This window comes from Orycteropus afer, unplaced genomic scaffold (genome assembly GCF_000298275.1).
Source record: "Orycteropus afer afer isolate SDZICR_OR568_19922 unplaced genomic scaffold, OryAfe1.0 scaffold00042, whole genome shotgun sequence".
Taxonomy (NCBI): domain Eukaryota; kingdom Metazoa; phylum Chordata; class Mammalia; order Tubulidentata; family Orycteropodidae; genus Orycteropus; species Orycteropus afer.
Window position 1 is genome coordinate 16031493 of NW_006921629.1, and position 26942 is coordinate 16058434.

The 26942-nt window shown below is 52.5% G+C and overlaps 3 protein-coding genes across 3 annotated transcripts; all 3 read left to right on the forward strand.

Moving 5' to 3' along the window:
• Nucleotides 1-536: 536 nt before the first annotated feature.
• On the forward strand, nucleotides 537-4727 carry INCA1 (inhibitor of CDK, cyclin A1 interacting protein 1). Its single transcript, XM_007937603.1, has 6 exons — nucleotides 537-580; nucleotides 3000-3113; nucleotides 3345-3384; nucleotides 3654-3847; nucleotides 4219-4384; nucleotides 4584-4727. Exons 1-6 carry the CDS (start codon nucleotides 537-539, stop codon nucleotides 4725-4727), a joined length of 702 nt encoding a protein of 233 aa, XP_007935794.1.
• Nucleotides 4728-6759: 2032 nt separating this feature from the next.
• CAMTA2 (calmodulin binding transcription activator 2) lies at nucleotides 6760-21419 on the forward strand. Its single transcript, XM_007937528.2, has 22 exons — nucleotides 6760-6790; nucleotides 7008-7111; nucleotides 8440-8507; nucleotides 8590-8725; nucleotides 9165-9236; nucleotides 9492-9645; nucleotides 9953-10087; nucleotides 10878-11818; nucleotides 12518-12644; nucleotides 14226-14360; nucleotides 16278-16393; nucleotides 17061-17245; nucleotides 17557-17635; nucleotides 17835-18057; nucleotides 18296-18600; nucleotides 19633-19829; nucleotides 20069-20252; nucleotides 20462-20533; nucleotides 20632-20652; nucleotides 20822-21009; nucleotides 21196-21270; nucleotides 21356-21419. The coding sequence occupies exons 1-22, from the start codon at nucleotides 6760-6762 to the stop codon at nucleotides 21417-21419; spliced, it is 3612 nt and encodes a 1203-aa protein (XP_007935719.1).
• A 980-nt stretch (nucleotides 21420-22399) lies between these two features.
• On the forward strand, nucleotides 22400-26834 carry SPAG7 (sperm associated antigen 7). Its single transcript, XM_007937526.2, has 7 exons — nucleotides 22400-22484; nucleotides 25532-25599; nucleotides 25843-25931; nucleotides 26068-26152; nucleotides 26267-26356; nucleotides 26456-26612; nucleotides 26725-26834. Exons 1-7 carry the CDS (start codon nucleotides 22400-22402, stop codon nucleotides 26832-26834), a joined length of 684 nt encoding a protein of 227 aa, XP_007935717.1.
• The last annotated feature ends 108 nt before the right edge of the window (nucleotides 26835-26942 follow it).

Consider the following 26942-nt stretch of genomic DNA (forward strand, 5'->3'; position numbering starts at 1 on the left):
TTCACCTTCTTTACTCATCAGCGTTGTCAACTGCCCCTTCCCTCCCTGTCATCAATTAACCATTCTGTCCACACTTAAATTTCACTAACCTCTCATACCCAGTTTGTTGACTAGTCTTCAGTTTTGCCACTTCTCTAACCTGCCCCTAACCACCAATTCTATACCAACTACCCTCAAATATCCCTGCCCCATTCAGTCTTCACCTGTTATCCTTTCTCATTTTATCATCCCATATTGCCAGTTACTTAACTGCCAACTGTACTTACTCTATACATTTGGCTTTCTTCTTTACTTTTACCATATCCACCTCTCCTGTGCTCACTATCTTGAATCTGTATGTTCAGCCAATACACCCAGTTCAGCACTAGAAATAACTCTTTAAGCTCTCTTTTTATTTTGGGACCCATACACCCTCATCCCAATCTCTAAATCTGCTACTGGTCTCCTCCCTGAGCTATTACGTGAGTGAATGATTCATTTTCTATTATCCTTCCAAGGCCAAGGGGGAGACTCCAGCTACCCAGCCCAGTCCAGTCATGCAGGTACAGGAAGATGAAGACAATTTCATCCCTTCTGCCAAGTGAGTCTTCCCCACCCAATAGAGTACGGGGGGATAGGATGGAGGGAAGATTGTATCCTGAGTCCTGCCCTGAGACTAGGAAATAAAGAACAGGACAATCAATGCCTACTCTCAGGGGATTGATGACTCATTAGTGTATTTAGATTGCTTTAAATAAATACAATGTTCTAGGCATTGGAAATTCAGCACTTAGTAAGATTGGACCTGCTTTCATACAGCTTATATTCTAGAGGGAGGAGACAGAATGTGTAAACAAATATAAAGAGCTCTGGTGGTGTAGTGGATGAGGCATTTGGATGCTAATCAGAAGGTTAGTGGTTCAAACCCACCAGCTGCTCAGCAAGAGGAAGATGAGCCAATCTACTTCCGTAAAGACTTATAGCCCTGGAAACCGAATGAGGTTTGCTATGGATTGGAATTGGCTCGATAACTGTGGGTTTTGATTTAGTAATAAGTACTATGAACAAAATAAAACAGGACTATAATTAAATGGAAAATAGTTTTATGTTGTTGTTGTTGTTACATAATTAAATGTTCCATAATTACATGGAAAATAGTGTTTTATGGGATACAAGATTAGATAGGGTGATTGTGGAAGACTTCTGGAGAGGTAAGTTTGAATTGAGACTTGAAAAATAAAAAGAAGCTACTTATGATAAGGAGCTCTGGTAGCATAGTGCCTAAGGCACTTGACTGCTAACCAGAAGGCTGGCGGTTCAAACCCACCAGCCACTCCTCAGAAGGAAGATGGGACAATCTACTTCCATAGTGATACTGCCTTGGAAACCCAAGGAGGGGTTGACTGGACAGCACATAACAACAACAGTCATGATAAGAATAAAGAGCAATAACAGAATAGCAGGAAAACACCTTCAGAAGGAAACAAGCTTGGTAATTTCTAGAAACAGGAAGCAGGCCAGTATAACTGACCCTGAGTGATCAAGGGAAAAATAGAGAGTATAGTCAGAGAGGTAGGCAAAGGCCAAATCCTATAGAACCGTATAGGCCAACAAAAAGAGCTTGGATTTTATTCTCAGGAGAGTGGAAGCCATTAGAAGGTTTTAAGCAAGGGAGTGACATGATCACACTTTTTTCCAACTTTTTTTATTATGGAAAATTTCAAATAAATACAAAAGCAGAGAAAATAGTATAATGAGCTAAATATATCCTTTTCACTCAGCTTAATTAAGTATCGTTATATGGATAGTGTTTTCATCTATACATCTGTTTGCCTCCTACTTCCTAGATTATTTTGAAGTAAATCTCAAACCTTTTATCATTTCCTATTATCATGTGTTAAAGTATTATTCTCACTGCTCTTTGCAGGATAGAGATAGTTGGGAGATTGGAAATGGAAGCAGGGAGAGAAGGAGGCTATTGTAATAGTCCAGGCAGGGGGTGATAGCTTAGAGTAGGGTGATGGGAGTGGGAATAGTGAGAAGTGATCACATTTGAGTATATTTTAGATGTAGAATAGGATTTGCTAGTGGATTAGATAGGGAGGTGAGGGAAAGTGAGGCATACCAGATATTTGGCCCTAGAAACTGGGTGTTTGGGGTACCTTTCAGTGAGAAGAGAAAAGCTGGGGAGATATTGAGTGGGCAGTTGAACCTGCAAATCTGGCGCCCTGGGAAGGAGCCAGAGCTGGAGATAGAGATTTGGGGTTATCAGCACATTGGTGATAGTTAAAGTCATGGCAATAAATGAGGTCACCTAAGGAGAGATGGAGATAGGAAAGATAAAGAGCCCCTGGCCAAAGCCCTAGGATTCTCTACTTCCAGAGATCAGGAGGGCAGTCATCATTCAGACTGAAAGCTTTGGAAATAAAGAACACTGTTCTCAAACAGCTCTGCACATCTATCCCTGCCTAGAAGAATTTAGTCCAAATGAGATAAGGGAGATAAACAGAGGTAAACAGAGGTTCTACTCTGCTGGATCCTTGCATTGACCAAAAGAACCCTGTTCTGTCTAACCACCTGAGTAGCCAACAACCCTGCTTGCTAAATATGATGTTCTCTGACTGTGGAGCTTAGAGGTTTGAGATTCAGTGAGATCTGAGGCTCCAACCCTTGCCAGTATCTACCCTCACCCCAGCTCCAAACGCCTTCCAAATCGGAGGCTTACCACATTTCTCAGCTAAAGTGGATAAGAGAGGGAGCCTGGGCAGCTGTATGTTCCCATGGAAAGACACCCCACCACACTGCCATCAAGTGGGATCCAACTCATAGTGACCCTTCCTTGGGTTTCCCAGGCAGTATCACTACAGGAGTAGATTGCCCAACCTTCCTTGCGAAGAGTGGCTGGTGGGTTTGAACCGCCTTCTGGTTAGCAGTCAAATGCCTTAGGCACTGTGCCCCCAGAGCTCCATGGAACAACAAGTGCTGCTGAATCTCCTGAGCCTGCCTTATCCTCACCTCAGATGCTCCAGAGTGGTCCGCCGATCTCCACCCCGCAGCTTGCCTCAGAAGAGCCTCAGAATGCCACCCCAGCAGTATGGAGACATCTTCTGGGAAAACCTTAGTCAAAGGCCCAGGTGGGTAGCAAGGGAGAAAATGGGGCCTAACAGGAGATGGGAAGGTGAAGCTTACAGTTTTAAACTACCATAAAGTCAGATCGCAATTAGCTCTAGTCTAGCCGTAATTGCCTCACTGGCTGATGGATGCTGTAGCTCCTAATGCCAGTCAGGTGTTTGGGAGAGGTCATTAGAGAAGCAGTATGGGTGGGGGTATCCTCCCTGCACTAACCCATTTGTTGTGTTTCACAGCCTCATCTGGGCGGAGGAACAGTACATTCCATCCATGCTGGTAGGACAAACTCTGTCCTTCTATGCTTCTTGCTAAAAATACACCCATACCCATCATCCTCAGCTCTCCCCATTACCCTTCCCTCTGGTGTCCTCAACCAGTCCACTGACCAGGCCCTCCTTTCTATGAGTCTGTGACTCAATCATTATGTTTTCTAGATCACAGCCATGTTTTTATGATCTGGGCTTTCCAAAGCTCCCCATTGCAGTTCAAATTCCCCTGTGAGACCTGTTCTACTTTCTAGTTCCTTTTTCCATTCTCTGGCACAGAGAGCCACTGGCTGCTCCCAGGCTGGCCAGTACCTTCCTGAGGGGCTCCCACCCCCTGAGATGCTTTGCAGAAGGAAGAAAAGGAAGCCACGTTTGGTGGGAGTACAGCGGGGACCTGGGGGCATCCCAGCCCGGGTGAGGGCTGTCGCTTATCACCTGGAGGATCTAAGGAGGCGCCAGGGAATGATCGATGAGTAAGGAAGAGAGAGGTCTGAACTCTGGGAACCAAACAGGGTCCTAGGGCAGGATCCTTTGAGCCAAGGATGGGATTGAGAGCTTTGAGGGAATTAGAGATGTTTGGGAATGAGCCATGGGCTTGATATATTTGAAGCAGAATTTCCGTAATGTGGAAAGGAGGAGGGAGCTGAGGGCTAGAAGATGAGCCACATTAAGTTTGATCAAGTGAAAACTGGATAACTGAAGACAGGCAAGCATATCATAGAACAGGAGGATAATGGAAATACTTCAGTATAAGGGGTCCCCATGGGAAATATTTGAAGAAAAAGGGTGAAGAATGGGGAGGGAAGGAGTCCAGGCACCTCTCCTAAATCTAAAGTCTCCACAGACTGAAGAAGGCCCAGTGGGGCACCTCTGGGGTGGCCTCTGAGACCCTGATGCTTGGTGAAAAGGGCCCAGGATTCCCCAATGCCACTGAGTACCCTGATCTGGAAGAGGAGAGGGCAGCTTATCTACCGGAAGAGGACTATTTCCTCCCTCCTGGCAGGGCCCAGGTATGGTTGGAGGGTGGTGTGGTAGAGGGTCATGTGGATCCCTAGTCTTGGATGGAAAGAGGAGAACCTGTCTAGGATTTGAGAGAAACAAAAATAAAGTAGGTAAGAGCCAGAGGCTTTCGGGTACCTTGGTGTGGGGGTTAGGAAATCTGGAGAGCTATGTTTCTATTCTTTATTTCAATTTATCTTATTTTTACAGCTGCTTTGGTCTCCCTGGAATCCCCTGGGCCAGGAGTCTTGCCTTTCCAGGGGACAGGGCTTCCTGACCTCCTACAGCACTGTCACAGCCAATGGGAGACCCCTTTACAGTCCCTGGGGGATAGAATTTGAGCCTGAGGAATAAGGAGAAAACTTGAGGCTCAAAGGTGATAGTGCCTCTTGGACACCAGACCACTTCCTACATTTCTGACATCAAGGCTTTTTCAGCTTCTTTTGCCATTCTTGGAATTAGATATTAACAGCCTCTTTGGACTCCCATCTCAACCTACCCTCCTCACAGGAGCTCCCCAAGTCCTGTTTTCCTCTAAGACCCGCTCCTGGCACTGTGTTTCTCCTTCTCTGTTCTGTTATTAAAGCAAGCAAGGCAAGCTCAGATGGTGTCTTTCTCTTTGTGAAGCAGGAATGGAGGACTAATAAGAGAGGTGGATTCCTTTCCCATTCTGGAGGACCCAGCTAGAACTAAGTTGGAGTGGGCCCCCAAAATTCAAGAAGAAAAGTGCTGCCTAGTCTAACGTTCCTCGCCCAGCCCCTCGGCTTCCAGCACCTGACGGCAGCCTCCGCCCCGGAGTCCCGTCAGTCAGTCGGCTGAACTTCCGCCTCCGGGACCCCGGAATCCTGCCCCTCAGCACTGTTGCCCCTGTAGAGGCTTCCCAGCAGCCTGGCCCTCGGCCTGGCTCGGGGATCTGATAGCTGAGTCCATCCGCCTAGCGCCCCACCCAGAGTCTACGTGTGCTGACCCCCGGTTCCCTTCCTAAGCCCCATCCCTTAATTGGGAGGCCCCGCCCCTTACGCAGTGACGTAGGACGCCGCTGTCACCCGGCGCCGGGGGGGGGTCGATGTGGGGTAGAATGGCCGCTGCCGCCGTCACCTGCGGGACCCCAGGAGGTAAGAGCCAGGGCCTCTAGCCTGCCTCTCCGCCCCCGCGCCAGGGGGCGCAGCTCATCCTGGTACGGACGCGGAGCTTCGGTCGAGGGACCACCTTCCCTCCTCCCGGTTCGCCTCCACCTCTCCGCTTCCATCCTCCTCCCCCGCGCCAGGGGGCGCCGCTCCGCTCTGGGTCCCACGGCGGAGCTGTTTGTGCCGGGGACTGTCCCGGGGACCCTTGGGTCCTGGCACCCTCACTGTCCCTTGCGCGCCGCGCGCCCGCGGACTTTGTCCGCGGCTTCTCCAGAACATCCCTCTATGAGGGCGGGACCCTCCCACCTCGGAAGTCCTCCCGGGACCATTGCCCAGCAGTGAGGGGCTGCCCCGCAGACAAGGCGTCCGAGTCAGGCGCCGCCCCAGGGCCCGCAGCCCAGGACCTGCTCCGGCTCCCGCTCCGCACCCTGGCAGGCTGCCCAGCCCGGGAGTGCGCACCTGCGCCCTGGGGCGGAGTCCTTATCCCCAACCCCAGCTTGGGTGCCCACAGCCTAGCTGGGACGGGCCTCCTCCCCATCTCCATCCGCGACACCTGGCGGAGCGCGCGCTGAGAGCCTCCTCCAGCTTCCATCTGTTCCTCTACGAGGGTGGGGGCCTCGGGCGGAGCTAGAGTGGTAGATGGGGTAGGTTAGGCCTGGAGGCCAGGGGAGGCAAAGACGTTTGGGAGGAGCGGTGCGGAGGGCACGTTAGCCTAAGGGTGGAAGATGGATTGTCCTAAGTGTGTAGCCCAAGTTCTGCCCTGAGCAGTGTGGAGGATAAAGAGTAGGTTAGGGTTGGTTATCAGATCTGCCCTTCCCCTTGGAAAAATCAAATACAGAAGGAACTCAGGGTGTGTCTTCTAAGTCCCTGCTGTTCCCCAGCGTTCAGGCTCTGTTTCACCAAACCATCCTTCGAGGACCAGATGCCCAGAGTCCCAGCCCCCAAGCCAAGCTGTAGTGCCTCTGAGGCCCAGCCTTCTCCCTTCCCCCACCGTTTGGAGTGTCCCTGCTCTTGGTCCCTGGCACCGTGTCTGTGTTCTCCTTCCACGCCCTGCTTCTGCTCTCACATCATGGTCTAGCCACTTTCTCTCTTCCTCATCTTTTCCAGATATACTGACCCAGTTCTGTACCCCTCACCATCTCATGCTGGATTAGTGTGGGGGCTTCTGCCATGACCTTGTTCTCTCCCTTCCCAGCACAGACTCCCCCTCCCCCCGGCCCCTCAGGCCGGGGGTGACCTTGCCCCCTGGACCCCTCACCATGAATACCAAGGACACCACTGAGGTTGCTGGTAAGTTTACAAGCTAGGGTCCTAGTTCGGGCATAGCCTTTTTTTCTTGCCTCCCACTGGGGTAGCTCTCTAATTCTTGGATCCCCTGCTCTGCTCCCATTTCTTTGCCTCAGTTTTCCCCCATCTTCTGGATTGCTTTCAGCCCCTTTTCCCTGAGCTATCACAGGGATATCAGTGGTGATACTGTCAGGGATGACACACTATGTCCTTCCTCTAGAGAACAGCCACCACCTGAAGATCTTTCTCCCCAAGAAGCTGCTGGAGTGTCTTCCTCGCTGTCCTCTGCTGCCTCCAGAGCGGCTACGATGGAATACAAATGAGGTTTTCTAGGGACCCTGGGGATTAGGGCCTACCAGGACCTCATGGGCCGGAGGAGGGTGAAAGGAGGTCGACACTCCTGAGTGCTGTAGTCTCTTTGGGGATTATAAGCCAAAACCAAACTCTTCTGCCGTCGAATCATATCCAACTCATAGTGACCCCTCCTTGGGTTTCTGAGACAGTATTACTGTGGGAGTAGATTGCCCAACTTTCCTTCCGAGGAGTGGCTAGTGTGTTTGAACCACCAGCCTTCTGGTTAGCAGTCAAATGCCTTAGGCACTACACTACCAGAGCTCCTCATGGACTTCATAGGAGCTCACTTCTTGGCATATACACTTGGGTTCAAAGTAATAATTAATAGTAGCTACCATCTATAAAGTATTTCTTACATCCCGGGTACTATGCTAAGCACTTGACCTGCATTATCTCATTTAGTTTTGTAATGATGTTGTTATCCCCATGACATAGATGAGGAAACCGATTGACCTCATGTGGTTTATCTCCCTCACTCCAGAATTCATGCTTTTAACCACCACTGATATTGCCTTCTCTGGACAACAGAGTCCTTGTGTTAGACACTTTCTGTGCGCCCCCACGCATCGCATTGCGTGTAGTTAGTCGTTGATAATGACTGATTTAATGTTAGCGGTGAGCCATCAGTAAACGGATGTGTGCGTGTGTGTGTGTGTGTGGTTATTGTAAGTGCTATGGAGCCTCCAGGGACGGCCATGCTGGTCAGCGGGGCTTTGTAGAACATCTGGAAAGAGACTTGGTCTGTCAAATGGCTAGGGTCTCCAGACTTGGAGATTTGTGAACATAGCACTGATAGAACACTACCATTCAGGGGGTGAGTGTTCAGGACATGTTCAGGGAAGAATCCATGGACCACGCTGGAGTGGTAGGTGACATGTCTATTAACAGTGAGGACACTGGTTTGATCCCTGGTCAGGGGAAATCTCAGACTCGGGCTGAGGAGTCTGGAATTATTGGCAGTGCCAAACCGTTGAAGTATTTTTAGTCAGGTGGTAGCACAAAACTGGGATTTGGAGGGAGTAAAATTATGTGCAGTGTGAGGATGGGTGATGAAGAGCTTGAACCTGGCCCTAAGATAAAGACACCAGTTGGGAAAAAGAGAAGAGGGGAAGGTTAGATTTTCATCTGCAATGAAACCTGGGATTTTTAGGAGGGCAGTGGTCCTTGCTGGGTCGATGCCTGCAAGCATCCTCCACTAGCTTCTAGAACTCTGTAAGAGTAAGGCTCCAAAAAGATGACTCAGGCCAGGCTGAGACTCTTTATAAAGGGGACACCTACCCCAAGTGTCTCTCCCACAGGAGATTGCATCCTACTTGATCACCTTTGAGAAGCATGATGAGTGGCTGTCCTGTGCCCCAAAGACAAGGTGAGAAAGTTAACAAAGGTGGAGAGTGGCAAGGGTCCCAGGTCCTGTTCATAGAACTTGAAGCCAGCCTTTCCCTCCCCAGGCCTCAGAATGGCTCCATCATCCTCTACAACCGCAAGAAGGTGAAATACCGGAAGGATGGTTACCTCTGGAAGAAGAGGAAGGATGGGAAGACCACCCGAGAGGACCACATGAAGCTGAAGGTCCAGGGCATGGAGGTAAGAGTCGGTGTCCACTGTCTGCTTCCCGTATCCCTCCAAGACCCAACTCTTCAGGACTTAGGCCATACCTCCCCCTCAGTGCTCAGTTCCCCCATTCCTCTTGCATTTCCCTTAGGGCTCCAGATAATGAACCTCTCTTCCCCAAGTCGTTGTTCCTTATCTCCAGTGCATCCTTGCGCTGCCCTTTGGTTTCTAGAAAGGCCGATATTTTAAACTTGGTCCTCCTTGTAGTTCCCCTGCCCCACCATTCCTCTCTCTCCATCTGTCATCTGTGACTCAGGCTGTTGGCATTTGAAAGAGGTGGGGAGTAAGTGGGAGTGGGGAGAGGGTCAAAGAAGAACTGGTGGAAAGATTGGGATTCCTGCAAAGGGACTGAACAGAGGAAGAGTTGGGGAGCAGACTAGCCCTCCCCCCACCCCAGCCTGTCTCCTGGCAGTGTCTCTATGGCTGCTACGTTCACTCTTCCATCGTCCCCACATTCCATCGGCGCTGCTACTGGCTGCTCCAGGTAAGGACAGAAAAGCGCGGGGACTCCTCTCCCTGGCTCTTTGAGGGAAATGGGATCTAGAGGATGGAATGGGAGGGTAGCTAGGTTCTAACCTGGGAAGGGACATTGGGAAGAAGTGAGGGAGCTGGGGATGGAGAAAGCCAGAAATTGGGGGTGAGGTTGGGGGGTTGCCCCAGAAAGAAGTGAGGACTGGGAAGCTGAGCACCTGGACCTCAGGCCCTCCCATTCTCTGTATGTGTACCCTGGTGTTCTCAGAACCCCGACATCGTCCTTGTGCACTATCTGAACGTCCCAGCCCTGGAAGACTGCGGAAAGGGCTGCAGCCCCATCTTCTGTTCCATCAGCAGCGACCGTCGAGAGTGGCTGAAGTGGTCCCGGGATGAGCTGTTGGGACAGCTGAAGCCTATGTGTAAGCTGGCAGGGCTGGGGAAGAGCTCCATGGGGAGCATGGGAACAGGGCCCCTCCAAGGGGCCAGGCCTCTAGACCCAGCAGCCTGTGCAGTGACCATTTTCCGCCAAGCCGGGGGTGTTAGGGTTCCTGGTACGTTTCCAGGTGCAATATGAAGGGACACCTGTGACCGACATGTCCAAGCACTCTCGAGGCTGCCAGCATCAGTTCCCTCAGCCAGGAGCCTTGGAGCTGGGAGGAGCCATCAAGGTACTTTGGGGGCTGTTGTGTGGGGTTCCCACAGCACTTCTCCACAACTTTCCTCTAGTTCATGGCATCAAGTGGAGCTGTGGGAACGGGGCAGAGGAGTTCTCTGTGGAACAGCTGGTGCAGCAGATCCTGGACACCCACCCGACCAAGCCTGCACCCCGAACTCATGCCTGTCTCTGCAGTGGGGGCCTTGGTTAGTGACCCCTGACTCTAGCTTTCTCTTCCCATATGTCCATACTGCTCTTACTCAAGCCTAGGGGAATCAGTGGTGGGATTTGCATGTTGATTTGCAAGTCCTTTGCACATCCCAGAAAGATGGGCTGAGTGAACAGAGGCCCTCCCATCTGGGCGCATAGTGGCTCTTATTCCTTTTACTCCAGAGGCCTGGCAGCCTGTGTTCTATTCTGCCTTCCACCCTTAGCAATTCTTGGCCTCCTCAGCACCAGCCATAGCTTTTTACCGGTTGGCATCCCCTTGGTTCTTCTCTTTGTCTTTTTCTGTGGCCTTATGTATTTCAGCTACTGCCTCAGTCCCAGTCCTCCCTTGCAGTGCTTGTTCAGTTATGGTTGGTTGGTTGGTTGGTTGGTTGGTCGGTCGGTTGGTTGGTCGGTCGGTCGGTCGATCTGTCTGTCCAGGAGAGGTGTGATGGGGGAGAGGGGAAACCTCTGCTGCCTCCCAGTGGCCACAATCAGTACTACACCTCTGTTCTGTAGCAAAATCTCAGAATAGATGAAAGCTTCCAACAGGGGAAAAAGCCCTGGTGAAGCAGTGGTTAAGTGGTTGGCTGCTGGCCAAAATGTCAGAGGTTCCAACCTTCTGCTCCTTGGGAATATTCTGTAAATATTTATATACTTATGGGGCAGTTCTACCCTGCCCTTTAGGGCCATGATGAGTTGGTACCAACTTGACAGCAGTGGGTTTGGGTCCAGTCGAGGAAGGCCAGAGAAAGATTTCTTACCCCTTCTAACCCCTCTCTGTTCCAGGTTCTGGGAGCCTTACCCACAAATGCAGCAGCACGAAACACCGCATCATCTCCCCCAAAGTGGAGCCCCAAACGTTAACCTTGACCTCTGTCCCACACCCTCACCCCCCAGAGCCTCCTCCACTGATAGCTCCACTTCCCCCAGAGCTCCCCAAGGCACACACCTCCCCATCTTCTTCTTCCTCCTCTTCCTCCTCCTCAGGCTTTGCCGAGCCCCTAGAAATCAGAGCGAGCCCTCCTACCTCCCGAGGAGGTTCCTCCAGAGGAGGCACTGCTATTCTCCTGCTGACGGGACTGGAGCAGCGGACTGGGGGCTTGACCCCCACCAGGCACTTGGCTCCCCAGGGTGATCCCAGGCCCTCCATGAGCTTGGCTGTAGTTGTGGGCTCTGAGCCCTCTGCCCCACCTGCTCCTCCCAGCCCTGCCTTTGACCCTGATCGTTTTCTCAACAGCCCCCAGAGGGGCCAGACATATGGAGGGGGGCAGGGAGTAAGCCCAGACTTCCCTGAGGCAGAGGCCGCGCACGTCCCCTGTCCTGCCCTGGAGCCCGCTGCTGCCCTGGAACCCCAGGCAGCTGCTCGGGGTCTCCCTCCACCTTCGGGAACAGGTGGGAGAAGAGGAAACTGTTTCTTCATCCAAGATGATGATGGTGGGGAGGAATTCAAGGCCCAGGGGACTGCCCCACCTGTACCTTCACCCCCTCCTTCACCCCCACCCTCACCTGCCCCCCTAGAGCCAGTGGGCAGGACAGGAAGAGGGGAGGCTTTGTTTGGAGGACCTGGTGGGGCCAGCGAACTGGAACCCTTCAGTCTTTCATCATTCCCAGACCTTATGGGAGAACTCATCAGTGATGAAGCTCCAAGCATCCCTGCCCCAGCCCCCCAGCTCTCTCCCGCCCTTAGCACCATCACAGACTTCTCCCCAGAGTGGTCCTACCCAGAGGTGAGTCTTGGGCCTAGCTCGTCTCATATCGGTCCCATCTGTTTTCTGGATCCTCAAAATAAGTTGTATCAGCTATAGCCCCTTTCCCTCCAGTGGTCTGTGACCTAGTTTCCCTGGCTTCTTAGTTCTCTTCCCAACCTCTGTTTTCACATATAGTTTCTTTCCTGTTTCCATAGTACCCACCACCATCTAAACTGTTGTTCCCTTCCTCCCTCTTCCTCCTTATTGACCACAGAGGCCCCTCAGAGAGCTCATTCCCTTGGTGAACTGTTTTCTAGGGGAGGGAACTGGGGCTTTTCAGCCTAGAGAAAAGAACACATAGCTGGGTGTGATTGCAGACCTTGGGTTACCTGACTGTCTCCAGCAGTGGCAAGAAGTTCTGTTCTTCGTTGCCCCGATAGGTAAAGGAGGAACTACAGTGGGGACAAATGAGCCAAAGAAAGAACTTCCTCTTGCTGAGAGCTCTCTGCAAATGAGTTAGCCTTGGGGAAAGCAGTGAGAGTTCCCCCATTCTGGCAGATTCAGATAGAGATGAGGTAACCACTCGGCAGGAATGTAGGGGAGGAGGCATCAACAAGCTGATGCCTCCTGTTAGACCCTAACCCCAGACCTTGGTGCAGAGCCTGGCATGCAGTAGATACTAAGGGTCTGAACACCCAACAGCCCTTCCCCTTGCTTGACTCTCTGCTATGTCTGCAGGGTGGGGTCAAGGTGCTCATCACGGGTCCGTGGACGGAGGCCACCGAGCATTACTCCTGTGTCTTTGACCACATTGCAGTGCCAGCTTCACTTGTCCAGCCTGGTGTCTTACGCTGCTACTGTCCTGGTATGGGGATTGGGAACAGTAGAGGAAGGGAAGCTCTGGGGATAAATGGCATTGCATTGTTCCTGAGAGGACAAGGATCGCCTCCAGTCTGGAGGCTGAGCCCCAGGTTCTATTCCCCCAGCAGGTGGATAAGCCTGAGCTTAGGTGTCAAGACATCTAGGTTCTATCTACTCATTAGCTACCTAGTGACCAAGGATAAGTCAGCTCCTTTCTTGCATCCCTGGCCTCCCCTCCTGTAAGGTCAGACATCTGGCCAAAGGGATTGCTAATATCTACCCCAGCTCTCTAGCTCAATTGGAGTAAGAGCCTCTGACTCTGGTTCAGTGAGTTCTTGGGAAAATGAGAAGTGAGAGATGTTGCTCTCTCCTGACCAGTCTTAGGACTAGAAGACCCATGGCTTCTAGACATACACTGTCCAATGTGTGGCTATTTGAATTTAAATTAAAAATTCCTTTTCTCATCAGAAGAAGACCTAGCAATCTTCTCCCATAAGATTATAGCCACATGATGCAAAATTGAGTCGAGGACATCTGGTTACCACTTCAGCTTGTAGAGACTCCACATGTCACACTAGAACTGTGCTCCACAGGGTTTTCAACGGCTGATTCTCCAGAAGTAGATCACCAGGCCTTTCTTCTGAGTTGCTTCTGGGTGGACTTGAACGTCCAACCTCTCAGTTTGTAGACAAGCATGTTAACCCTTTGTACCACCCAGGGACTCTATGTAGGGCTACTGGGAGGAGTCACTGAGTTTGGAGATCTATTATGTAAGATGCAGCAAATTATGATTCTCCAAATCAGTTGGTAGAGGTCTGGCCCAAGTTCACCCCCAAGAGAGAATTAGTCAGTTTCCCTTGCCCTTTAGGTATTCAAATAAAGCCTTAGTGTCACATGGGGGTCACAGGAGCCAAGCACACACAAACTGCTAAATACGGTCAGTCCTCAGGTTATGAAAGTCTGAGTCGTAGTTATGAACCACATCCCCCACCCCTGTAAAAGTCTATTATATTAAAAATTCAACGTACATATAAAAATTCATTTCCTCAGTTGCACTAACCACATTTTGAGTGCAAGAGCCACATGTGGCTAGTGCTACCCTATTGGATAGTGCAGACAATTACAGCATTTCCATCACTGCAGAGAGTTCTATTGGACAGCCCTTGTCTAGACTCCTTTGCTCACCTAAATGCCTCCTGTTAGTCGACAGTGTCTTCCTTTTACCCACTCAGTAACAGGGTCATAACCTTTGGACTCTGATCTTAGAGGATGAAAAAAGGGATTTATTCCCCTTTCAGCTTGTTTGTAAAATATAGTTATCTCTTGACCCTCAGCTTCCAGGCCTTGTAGCTGAATAGTGAACATCCTTAACAACAGGGTCTAAATTCAGGGGGTCTCTGGCCCATTGTAGGTATTAAGTTTTTGAGTAAATGGAATCTCTTCCCAATAGTGTCAAAGCCATTGACACTAGGGTCTCTTGGACCACAGCAAGGGAGTGGGGGGGGTGTCACATATAAAATGACACTTGTGGCCAGTGAAGAATTCAGAGAGAGAAAACCCTTCTTGCTGATACCATCCTCCCCAGCCCATGAGGTAGGGCTGGTGTCTTTACAGGTGGCAGGGCGGGAGGGGCCCCTTTCTGCCTCTGTGCTCTTTGAGTATCGAGCCCGCCGTTTCCTGTCGCTGCCTAGCACTCAGCTTGACTGGTTGTCCTTGGACGGTGAGTACCTAGCCCTCTGACCCCAACCATCCAGCCCCATAACCTTTGAGCCTTGTTACGCGGCTCTACACCCCTCAGGGTTCAGGTGGTTACTGCCTTGCCCCCAGTTTACCACTCTTCTCCCAACTCCTATTTCCTCAGTCATTTCTGAATGCAGCAACAAAGCTTTCCTTACCTCCTCTTCCTCATAAATCACCTTTGTCTAAGTTCTTGCCCTGTCCTGTACATTCTCAATCTGTAGAGATACTGCCTTGGAAACCCGAGGAGGGGTCACTATGAGTCGGGATCGACTCGATGGCAGATCTAGGAAAGCAAGGCCAAGAGGCTGGGGCAGGGCAAGCCTAGGGCAATATATATATGCAGTACATACGAGTATGTGTACAGTTACATATGTATTTAAAGTTCTTGTATTTTTCCCCTGTAAGTATAAGTGTGCTCATTACAGATAGTTTGGGAATTATAGAAAGGCATAGAGAATAAATACTATGTTACTACTCAGTGGTATCTACCACTGTTAATATTGTGGAATATTTATTTAAATCTGGAGCTGTTTTTGTGCCTGGTACTGAACTATCCCTCCCTGTGACTTTGAGAACTGTTTCCATCTGTACCTGCTTCTTTTTGTGGTTTGTGTTTCTTTTTCTTCCTCTTGGTGTCTCTGTTGTTGCCTCTTGGTTTCTCAGTTCTCCTGTTGCCTTGATGAGTTTGTCTCCCTTCATGCCCACATCTGTCTAGCTCAGGGGCTCCTGCTCCTGGTTTGTCTCACCCTTGCCAAGTGCCCATGCTATGCAGAGCCCAAGTGTGTGCTGGACACCTGTCGCTCAGACTTGAGTCCGTCTGCCTTTGGATCTTGCCAGGTCTCTTGGTCCTGTCCTGTCCTGTCCTCCCCTGTGATTATACATCATCTTATTTTTCTGTCCCCGTCTCATCTTGGTTTTACCATTTCTCCTATGGGTCTTTTCTTTTGTTCTTCTTTCCACTTCTTCTTGACCCAGTGTCTCACCTTGCCCTTCTTCTTCCTTTCTTAATTAGTTGTTTGGTTCTCAACTCTAATTCTCTTTTGGTCCTTCCCTTCACTTACCTTTTCTGCTCTCTCTCCTCTCTGTTATACCTGGGTTTCTGCCCATCATTTTCCACCCCCACCCCCCACCATCATCTTGAAACCTTCATCACCTTCTAACCTCTGCCTTCTTTAGTCCTGGCATCTCAGAACATATCCAACCTCCACCCCTTTCTCTGTGCCTGTTGTCCCATGGCTCTGATCCCCTCTCACCGCCCCTCCTTGTCCCTGTGTGCTCTCAGGACGGGAGAGATACAGCTCGGTGCATGCGTGTATGTGAGTGTGCACTTGCTTACGTGTATTTGTGTGGGGAGTAGGAGGGGAGGCGGTGGCTATTCATCTCTGTCACCTTCCCCCCCCCCAATCCTTTTTGTAGACAGCTGCAGGGGGCCAGGAGGAGGGGGCAGTGCTTTCAAATCTCAGTCCTTGAGTTCTTTTGGCCAGTGGTTAACAGAGAGAGGGACTCTGGAGTCCTTCAGGCCTAGCATGGGAGACAGAGGTAGTGTCTGAGGCAAGGAGAACCCACAGAATGTTATACCTAAGAAAAGGCAGCTGTCTATTGTGATTTGGGGCGAATGGGGTCTACATGGCTGTTTGGGAATTCCTACCATCTTTGTGTCTTCAAGGAAATTGTCACAGTTTGAATTCGGGTTGAGTTAGTGGATAGCACTAAGAGCCATGATTTGAGAACTGAGTCCTGGTGGGTTTTATTTAGAAGGTGTATAGGTAAAGGAGTTGTTTTGGGGAAGAAGATATTCTGTGTCTTCACCTCACAGATCTTGGGACAGATTCAGTTTGAGCGTCCAGAGCACCACCTATGCCCTGCCCACTAAGCCTCCCATCCCCACTCCCCTCAGACAACCAGTTCCGGATGTCCATACTGGAGCGGCTGGAGCAGATGGAGAAGCGGATGGCCGAGATTGCAGCGGCTGGGCAGGCGCCGTGCCAGGGTCCTGACATTCCTCCAATCCAGGTACTTCCAGTAGGGAGGTCTGAGGTAGGGAACAGGGGCAGGGTCTCCCTAAAAAAATGGCTCTAGTGTATGACCCTCCTCACTCTCCTGTCCCATCCTCCTCAGCCAGTGCTTCCTTCTCCCTGACGTCACCCTGCTCTCACCCCCACCCCGTGGCAAGAGTGGCTATTCTGGGCACCCTCTTGGCATGATAAGCTTCAGACTATTTCTGGTCTGAAGAAGGGTGGAGGTAAGGAGAGGGTGGGGGAGGGGATCAAGAGAGTAGAGACTCAAAACCCTGAGGGTCCCTTGTCACTGAAGGAAGAACACTAGAGAAAGGCTCAGAGGAACCCCGAGTTCCGAAGGGAAGAAGCCATCTGTGGGTGTGCTGCTAATCTGAGCAAATGTGAAAGCACAACATGGGCAAGGGGGCGTGAGGCCTGGCTGCTGGAGGGGCTGGAGGAGGGTGGCTGTGGGAGTGGGGCACGGCGAGGCGATACAGGAAGTCAAACCAGGAGAGCCGATGGGCTGTCAGAGGTCCTGGTGGTGGGAACCTGGAGTAAAAAGTGGGCGGCAAGGTTTAGGGCGGGGGGCACGGCTAGGGCAGTCAGAAGCTGGGAGGACAGATGGATGGCCAAGGCCATCTCAAGCTGAGGCCAGACTCTGCATAAGGGTGTGTGTATCGCAGGATGAAGGCCAGGGGCCTGGATTCGAGGCACGAGTAGTGGTTTTGGTAGAGAGCATGATCCCACGCTCCACCTGGAGGGGTCCTGAACGCCTGGCCCATGGAAGCCCCTTCCGAGGAATGAGCCTTCTGCACCTGGCTGCTGCCCAGGGCTACGCCCGCCTCATTGAGACCCTGAGCCACTGGCGGTGAGCAGGGGTAGCAGGGAGGGGGCTGGGCAGCCTCTGGGACAGAAGTGCCAGGGGACTGAGGAGAAACTGGAGGACCTGGAGCCCTGCCAAGAGGGAACTGGGGCCACTGTGGGAAGGAGGTGGGGTGGAAATAGGATTTGACACTAACTTCTTCATCTCCTTATGTGTGGGAATCTCTTGACTGCCTCATTCCACTGGCCTTAGTGCTTCTGGACAGCTTGCTTCCCAGTCCCCTTACTTTTGGGTATTTCTACTTGGCCTACTTTTTCCCTGACTGGGCTTTGTCATCCCTCTCCCAAACCCCACAGGAGTGTAGAGACCGGAAGCTTGGACTTAGAGCAAGAGGTTGACCCGCTCAACGTGGATCATTTCTCTTGCACCCCTCTGGTGAGGATGCTGGACTCCTGAGTACACCTGGGCCCGTGGCAGCGGGAACAGTGCAACCGAGAACAGGCTTCGGAAGGATGCAGGGGAAGAGTGGGAGGGCTGGGACCGAAACCCTGGCCACCCGGAGAAGGGGCCAGGCCTTACCTTCACTCTGTCCTCACCCCCCTTCTCCTGTCCCTCTTCCCTACCCGCTCTTCAGATGTGGGCCTGTGCCCTGGGACACCTGGAAGCTGCTGTGCTCCTCTTCCGTTGGAACCGACAGGCGCTGAGCATTCCTGACTCTCTGGGCCGCCTGCCCCTCTCCGTGGCGCATTCCCGGGGTCACGTGCGCCTTGCCCGCTGCCTCGAGGAACTGCAGAGACAGGAGGCTTCCGCTGAGCCCCCACTTGCCCTATCACCACCCTCCTCCAGCCCAGACACTGGTGAGGGCTGCCCCTGAACTTTTTGAGAGTGATGTAGGTGTGAAGATAGAACAAGGCAAAGCCAAAGGGTAGGAAACAAAGAGTGGGAGAGAAGGTGGCAAACTGAGGAGGAGAGGGTAAGAGATAATAGTGGCAAGGGCAGACAGGGAGATTGAGAACAAGGATGGGGACAAAGATTTGAAGGGTGGCAGGTGACTGCTGCAGCCCTCATGCTCTTCCTTTACCCTCACCCTCACAGGCCTGAGCAGCGTCTCCTCGCCCTCGGAGCTGTCAGATGGCACCTGCTCTGTCACATCGGCCTATTCTAGTGCCCCAGATGGCAGTCCTCCCCCTGCTCCTCTGCCAGCCTCTGCAGTTACTATGGAGGACATGGCCCCAGGCCAGCTCTCCTCTGGTGCCCCAGAGGCCCCCCTACTCTTCATGGACTATGAGGCTACCAGTCTCAAAGGGCCCCAGCCCTCACTTCGTCCTCTTCCATCAGCCCCAGATGATGCGGCTGCTCCAGAGGAAGATGACAGCCCATCCACTGTGGATGTGATCCCGGTAGTGTTTACAGTTATGGGATTAGGAGGGCTACACATGGAATGGGGTAGAGAGATGGGCTGCGGCAGATGATCCATGAGGCAGAATCATTCTGCCTTTTGTTTGGGAAAGGGCCATTCACCCTCATTTTGAGACAGAGTAACCCTTTGCTCCTTTCAGGCCTTGTGATCCGGAAGTCATGTGGCATCAGAGGTTAAAAATTCTGGAACATTATCTTCAATTAGAGCTAGGTTGTAGTGGTATCTATCAGTTAGCTGTTAATCCATAAAGGAACAAGGTTCTTGGGGAGCCAGGGTGATAGAGGGCAACTGGGGGTGGGTGAGGAGAGAGGCTGGCAAGATGGAGGTATATGGCAGTGATCTGGGGTGGCAATAAGTTTACACAGGGTAAAAGTTCAGAAAGTCTTATAGAATGAGTGAGTGAGGGACTCTTCAGATGCACCCACTTCTCTGCCATAGCCTGGGGACATAACTGCTTTAGAGATGTTAATGGATTAATAGGGTAGCAAAGGAAGTTTCACAGAATTCGAGACCATCACAAGGAGTGTGGCCAGCAGAAAGTGCTGCAGCATTCAGGGCTAGAGCCGTTCAGTGGGACCACATATGGTCAGCAAGGCTGGTTCTTGGCGAGCGGAAGGGGCGGGGGCCTTCATGGAGAGAATGTGCCATGGGCACAGCCTGTGCTAGTTGGTGGGCATGGGGCAAACTTGGGTGCACGGTGGTGGCTGACATGGAAAGGCAATGAACTCCTTCATTTGCTTAGCTCCTCAGACCCCTTTTGGAGTATGTCCTTCCTCCCCTGTATGTCCACAACTTCTCAATACAGAGGGCTGTACCCCCAAGTGGGAGCCCGATTAAGTGCAAACGAATGAGTCAAAACAGTGGCTGAAAAATACAGTTAGCAGGGAGAGCAGTCTGAGAGAAAGCAGGTGAGAGGATGAGAGAGAGAGTAGAATGAGGCTACAGCTGACAGGGCAGAAACCTCTGGTTGTTGGGGCCCCTCAGGGCTCACCCAGCTTCCCCCTTCATCCAGGTGGACATGATCTCCCTGGCCAAGCAGATCATTGAAGCCACACCAGAGCGGATTAAACAGGAAGACTTTGTGGGGCTGCCAGAGGCAGGAGCCCCACTGCGAGAGCGAACAGGGGCCGTGGGGCTCAGTGAGACCATGTCCTGGCTGGCCAGCTACCTGGAGAATGTGGACCATTTCCCCAGTTCAGCCCCTCCCAGGTGACCAGCTTGGGACAAAGCCTCAGGATTCTTTTTCAAAGGAAAATGGGAGGGAAGGAGGAAGGAGGCTTCCCACAGCCCAAGCTCTATTTTGGCCGAGGCCCTGAGAAGGGAACTATAGCTGGCTTCTGAACTCTGAGGCCACTCTCTCAGGCTCTGTTGCTGGAAGTCTCCCTTCATCCCCAGGAGGGGAAGGACTGCAGGTGCTCTATGACAGCCCTTCTCCCCATCCCCTGCAGTGAACTGCCTTTTGAGCGGGGTCGCCTGGCTATCCCTCCAGCACCTTCCTGGGCAGAGTTTCTCTCCGCATCTGCCAGTGGCAAGATGGAGAGTGACTTTGCCCTGCTGACATTATCGGATCATGAGCAGCGGGAACTGTATGAAGCAGCCCGAGTCATTCAGACGGCTTTCCGGAAGTATAAGGTCAGGGGGCTGGGATCCGCAGGGGATAAGTTACAGTCTTGAGTGAGGGGAGACTACGACCCCCAGGACTCTTGGGAGGGAGAGCAGTCATCCAGACAGGTCTTAGATGAGATGAAGAGTTGGGGATCCCCCGCAAGTTGGAGGCAGAGGTCAGATGTCCGTCAGAGGAACAGGTGGGCCATTAGTGGTAAGACTTCTCTTCCCCCCAGGGCCGGCGGCTGAAGGAGCAACAGGAGGTGGCAGCAGCTGTGATCCAGCGCTGTTACCGGAAGTACAAACAGGTGAGCCCCTTCTTTCTTGAAAACATGCCCACACCCACACCCCAGCCCAGAGCATCCAGGATGCTGCCGGAGCTTAATTCCCCTTCTCTCTCCACAAGCTGACCTGGATTGCACTTAAGGTATTAGGCATGAGATCTGGGGGTGAGGTTGTGTCCGTGGTGATTCAGTCTTCCCGTAAGCCTGTGGGTTTGAGAAACAGATGCGTATCAACTGCATTTGGGGGTGACCTGCAGGGGTCTGGGTCTCTGTATCTCCATTTCAGCCAGTCCTTTCTCCCCATTCCTGCAGTTTGCACTCTATAAGAAGATGACCCAAGCAGCTATCCTGATCCAGAGCAAGTTCCGAAGCTACTATGAACAGAAGCGATTTCAGCAGAGCCGCCGAGCAGCCGTGCTCATCCAACAGCACTACCGCTCTTACCGCCGCCGCCCGGGGCCTCCCCACCGGCCCACAGGGACCCTGCCTGCTCGGAGCAAGTACGGTCTCAGCAACCCCAGCTCCTAGCCCTCTGTGCCTACCCACTGAGCCATGTCTACTTTCTATGGCCTCCAATACCCTGCTGCTCATTATCCTGCCCTTCCCTGCTAGAGTTCCCCAGGGGCTGAGGGCAGGGATGCCTGGGTGTTCCATGAGATCGCTCCATCTTTTCTTTCTTCCACCAGAAGCTCCTTTCTCACCAAGAAGCAGGACCAGGCAGCCCGGAAGATCATGAGATTCCTACGGCGCTGCCGACACAGGTACTCGCCCTTCTCCTACTGGCATCTTGCTCTGGCACCGCCATCATCCCATGTCTCCTCTGACTCCTTCCTTGTCTCTCTGCAGGATGAGGGAACTGAAACAGAACCAGGAGCTGGAAGGGCTTCCCCAACCTGGACTGGCCACTTGACCTCTCCACAGCCTCTCACCATCCTGGGGCACTTCTTGCAGTCTTAACAGGGAGAGGCTGTCTCGGGGAAGGGGAGCTCCCAGTTGGCAGCTTTGCCCCCTTAACTTTCGTCGGAGCCCTTTACAGGTCTCCACTCTTTCCTTCTACGAAGTGCTTAACTTCCACTCCCGCCCCTCGCTCTTCACACCTTGGTCGCCCCTTCCTTTCGGCTCCTGACTCCCAAAGACCTGCACCCCACATACCTGCATCTTCAGCTGTGATCTATGGAGTCCTGCCTGCCCCTCCTCCACAGCGCCCTCCCTGCCTGCACCCGACTCAGCCCCTTCCTTGACTTGCCTTATTTATTTGTTTGACGCGTCTCTGAATGTATCCACCTCGGTCCTCACCATTGCCTTCGTTGCGGGTTCCCTTCGTGTTTCAGGGCTGATCACGCCCCCACCTGGCTCCGCACGTTTGTGTGTTTCCCTCCTTCTCTGCCCGTCTTCCTCCATCACCCCGACTCTGGCCACCAACCTCGGGGCCAAAGGAAAGGGGGTGTATATAGGAACGCGCTGCGGAACCCCGCCCATCCCCGGAGGGGAAGGGGCTTGTACATAATGTACCATACAGAGTATAGTGAAGAATCTATTTAAGGCGCCGCGGAGAGGGCTACACGGCCGGGCTTGTGGTTCCCTGGCGCGGCGGGGGGCTCTGGCCGGCTCCAAGAGCACTTTCTACGTGTGCATGGGCTTGGTTTATACAAATTGCCATTAAACATCGCTGCACCAGCCAGCCTCCTGCTTCTGTCTGCGGGGGCGGGACCGCGCAGGGCGGGAGGTGGGGTCAGCGCCGGCTCGAAAGCAGCGACTACGGCGGGCCTAGGAGCCGCGCCCGATAGGGCGGGGCGGGAGCACGGTTTTTCGCCTCCGACGTAGTTCCGGCCTTAAAGGCATTTCGCCTTTCCCTTTAAGACGCGCCGCCTCCTCTCAGTCTCTCCCAAGATGGCGGACCTACTGGGCTCCATCCTGAGCTCCATGGAGAAGCCTCCCAGCCTTGGTGACCAGGAGACTCGGCGCAAGGCTCGAGGTGAGGCTCCCAAATTCACAGCTGCCTTTCCTCGCCCGGTTCTCAGGACCGCAATCTTCCCTTTTTGAACGATGCCGCCTCCTCAACCTTGAAAGACCCCTCGCAGGCCCCTTCCAAGCCCCCCAGGGTCCCTAAAAGGGTTACAGACCCGCCCGCTGTTCTTTGCGAACAACGATTGGCTACCCGAAGCCTAGCTCCGCCCTCTGGCCGCCGCTTCCCCCTGTCTTTCGTAGTCCTTGTTTTCAATTAGTCAATGGACCTGCCTGTCCGGTGATGTCGTGCTCTGATTGGTTGGCTGCCTCCGACCCCACCTATCTCTTTCGTATTTTTCGTCCCTTCGTCGGATTGGGGGGAGGGCATATTCGACCGCCCCTCGGCTTCACCTACCTCCCCAGTCCGTGTGTCCCCGCACCCCGTATGTATTCCAATTGGATTCAGGGCATGCCCATTCACAATCCTTTCACCTTCATTGGTTATCTCAACTTAACAAACCAAACCCATTGCCATTGAGTCGATTCGACTCACAGCGACCCTATAGGACTGCTCCAAAGGGTTTCCAAAGCTGTAAATCTTTACAGAAGGAGACTGCCTCGTCTTTCTCCTGTAGAGCTGGTGGTTTGGAACCATGAACCTTATTGATTAGCATCCGCATGCTTTAGCCACTGCGACACCATACCTCCTTTCTCCATTTAAAGGCTACCTATCAAATCTTATTCGACCTTTCTTCTTACCCATCCGGCCTTAGCACTTCCAATTGGTTGCTGGGGTCCTCTTGGTACCATTATGCCCCACCTCCCATCTGTAACCTAAAGTTCCCGAGGGGCCATGATGTTGATTGGAGGGATGGGAATGCCCACCTCGTCCCATTGGCCATAGTCTCCCCGCCTGAGTTCTCTGCGGAACTTCCCTTCAGGCGACCCCCGGAAATTGAGCGCGGTCTCGCGGGTAGGCCAGGCCGCCTCGGGGTGCTCGCGCTGCGGCGTATGAGTGAGGCTGGCAGAATGACTGCTTTGTGGAGCACCCCAGCTCCCAACGCCTCGGGGTTTGACGGAGAACGAGTCATGCCACAGCACCGAGTCTCCACTTGCCAGAAGCGGGCCGGGCAGGCGTAGTGCTTTCAAAGACCTTAACTTGAAAACGGAACCCACTGCCATCAAGTCGATTCCAACTTATAGCGACCTCCATTGGGTTTCCGAGGCGGTAAATTTTTACGGAAGTAGATTGCCCCGGACTTCCTTCCGGCAGAGTGGCTGGTGGGTTCGAACCGCGAACCTTCTTGGTAGCAGCCCAGTGCCTTAGGCAATGCGCTGCCAGAACTCTTTTCAAAGACCGTAAGGGCTGCTTAATATCCAAATACCATACATCATTTACTGACTTTCTGCTGTGCGCTGAGGGCCAGGAGTACCCTCAAGGAGCCCACAGTCTGGGGCTGAGATGGGCACTGATGAAGCGATCACACAGACGTTTAATAACCAACTTGATAAATGCTGTGAAAGAGAAATAATTGTCTACTTGGGGTTTCCAGCCTAGCTTACAGTGGTCCGGTGGGCCGAGATCTGAAGACTAGGTAATACAGCGAGTAAAGAGGGAGCTAAGTGTTACAGGCAGAGGGCTCTGAGGAAGGAGGGGACATAATGGGAACGGGGAACTTGGGGTTATATAATGCTCACCGCATCTGGCAAGGTGGGGATCACTAGCCGCCCTTGACAGACTAGAAAACGGAAGTTCAGAGGTTAGTCACTTGTTTGAAGTAACGGGGCGCTTACAGTTAGTAAGTGGCAGGTTTCAAAGGTGTAACTTTTGAGCCTGGGTTCTTAACCATAATCTCATGCCACATCCCCAGGTGGAAAGAGAGGACTCAGAAACCAGTTAGAGGAGCAGTCAGTGACCAGGTGTGTTGAACTGAAGATAAGTGCTCTGGAGGTCAGAGAGGTGAGAGCTCATTCACCTGGTGGTTCTAGACTGTCAGGCCCCAGGACCTTGAGGGGATCCCTGCCTTTAGAGAGTTGGCAATGTGGTAGGGAAGACAAGTCAATAAAAAGTTACATTATGTTGGTTCTGGGCACATGCTGGAGTGGGTATCTGAAACAAACACTCTTGGAACTGGGAGGCAGAAGTGAGTAACTGTCTCATGGCAGGTCTCAGAGTTTACGAAAGGAGGAAAACCATTCCGTGCAGAAGGAACATCATAGTCAAAGGCATGGAGTGATTAGGAAAATGGGAAGAGGTCCATTGCAGCTGGAAGGATTCAGGCCCTGTGGAAGAAGTGGGCTTTAAAGATTTAAAGGATTTGAAAAGGCAGAAGAGAGGAGAAGGGGTATTGCAGGCTGAGGAGCAGGAGCAGGAAGAATTACAAGCTTAAAGCTCCAGGACAACAAGATCACATAGTGGGGGAAGATTGGCAGGTGTGAAGGGCCCAGGTACCGTTGTACTCTCCACAGCACCCCGGCTCCAAGAGGCGGAGGGGATGCAGAGGTGGGATGTAAGGGAGAGGAGAAGGGTATGGTAAGGGTGATGTGTTCCTTTGCAGCTATGGTGGACACCTCCCCTCTCAAAGGAGAAGGGTGTCAGACTAGCCATTTCAGCTTCATCCTGCCTAGTAGAAGTAGGAAGTAGGGGTTGTTACAAAATATAGGAAGTTAAATAATTTCCTCCCTGCTCGGCAGACTGTGAGATGATAAACTCTTTGAGGCCAGGGGCTTAGTCTGTTTTCCTCACCTCCCCAAATTCTTTGTTTCTATAGTCCTTTTTATGTCGTGGGCATTAAATAAGTGTTTGTTGGTTTCCCCAGCGGGGTTGGGATTCTAATCTTTGTCACTCTCACTGAACCGTGAGCTCCTGAGGAACAGGGCTGCCACTTAATCATTCTCTTTATACCCCAGGGCCTAACACAGTGCCAGGTACATAGTACACACCAGTAATGCTTAGTGAATAAACAGGCCTACTGTCCCAGCTGGACACCTCCCGGTGGCTTCCCTTGAAGTTTTGTAGACTGCCCCCACTCATGCTTCCAGCCCTGGCCTCATGCTGCCATTTCTCACCCCCAGAGCAGGCTGCCCGTCTGAAGAAACTACAGGAGCAAGAGAAACAACAGAAAGTGGAATTTCGTAAAAGGGTGAGAACAATTGGAGAGATCAAAGGCAGCCTTCAGGAAGGGCATCCTTACAGTTAGAATTGGAAGGTTGAGGGCTCAGTTTTCTTGACAATGTCTTGAGAGAGGTGAAGCCTGAAAGCCAGTGTGGCATGGAGCCTAGGAAAGGTGTGGGGAGGTCAAGAAGGCCTGGTGGTCCAGTCGGGGGAGAGGGGTGTTGGGTGGGAGCCATCATCTTATATCTTCTTTCTTTTTTCTTCTCCGGAGATGGAGAAAGAGGTGTCAGATTTCATCCAAGACAGTGGGCAGATCAAGAAAAAGTTTCAGCCGATGAACAAGATAGAGAGGAGCATTTTGTGAGTGTCCCAGGGCCCGGGAGGCAGGACATGGGTAGCTAGGGTGGCTTGGAAGGGCCAGCTGGGGGGTCCTTGAGAGGAGAGCATAGAACCCCCTGGTTCAACAGGTTCTGCCCTCTCTGCCCTCCCTCTCCAGACACGATGTGGTAGAAGTGGCTGGCTTGACATCCTTCTCCTTCGGGGAAGATGATGAGTGTCGCTATGTCATGATCTTCAAAAAGGTGAAAGGCCTGAGGTCCTTAGTCTTTCCTCTCCCTGTACCTACCCTCCTTGGGGGAAAGGAGTGAGAGAAAACACTCATACGGGACGTGCTCCATTGTCACCTACTTCCTCAGGAGTTCGCACCCTCAGATGAAGAGCTGGAGTCTTACCGTCGTGGAGAGGAGTGGGACCCCCAGAAGGCTGAGGAGAAACGGAAGCTGAAGGTGAGCTATATTGACCATCCCTGGGAACTTGCAGCCTGCCGCCTACAAGGGGCTGGGGTCAAGCTCCTGAGCGTTGGTGCCCTACCTCTGCACTCCTAGGAGCTGGCCCAGCGGGAGGAGGAAGCAGCAGCCCACCAGGGACCTGTGGTGGTGAGCCCTGCCAGCGACTACAAGGACAAGTACAGCCACCTCATCGGCAAGGGGGCAGCCAAGGATGCTGCCCACATGCTACAGGCCAACAAGACCTATGGCTGTGGTGAGGCCTCAGTAGGGGCTGGGCAGGGCTGGGAGAAGAGCACAGGATGTGGGGAGAAGGGAGTGGAGGCCAAGATGCAGAGCCCCTAAGCCCTCCTCTTTGCTGCCCCCAGTGCCTGTGGCCAACAAGAGGGACACACGCTCCATTGAAGAAGCCATGAATGAGATCCGAGCCAAGAAGCGTCTACGGCAGAGTGGGGAAGAGTTGCCACCTACCTCCTAGGCACCCCAGCTCCCTTTGGCCCCTGGGGTAGGGCAGGGAGGAACAAGGCTGCTGCTATTAGAACCCATCCTGGAGCCCCACCTCTGAACCATGTCCCTCCAGCTCTCA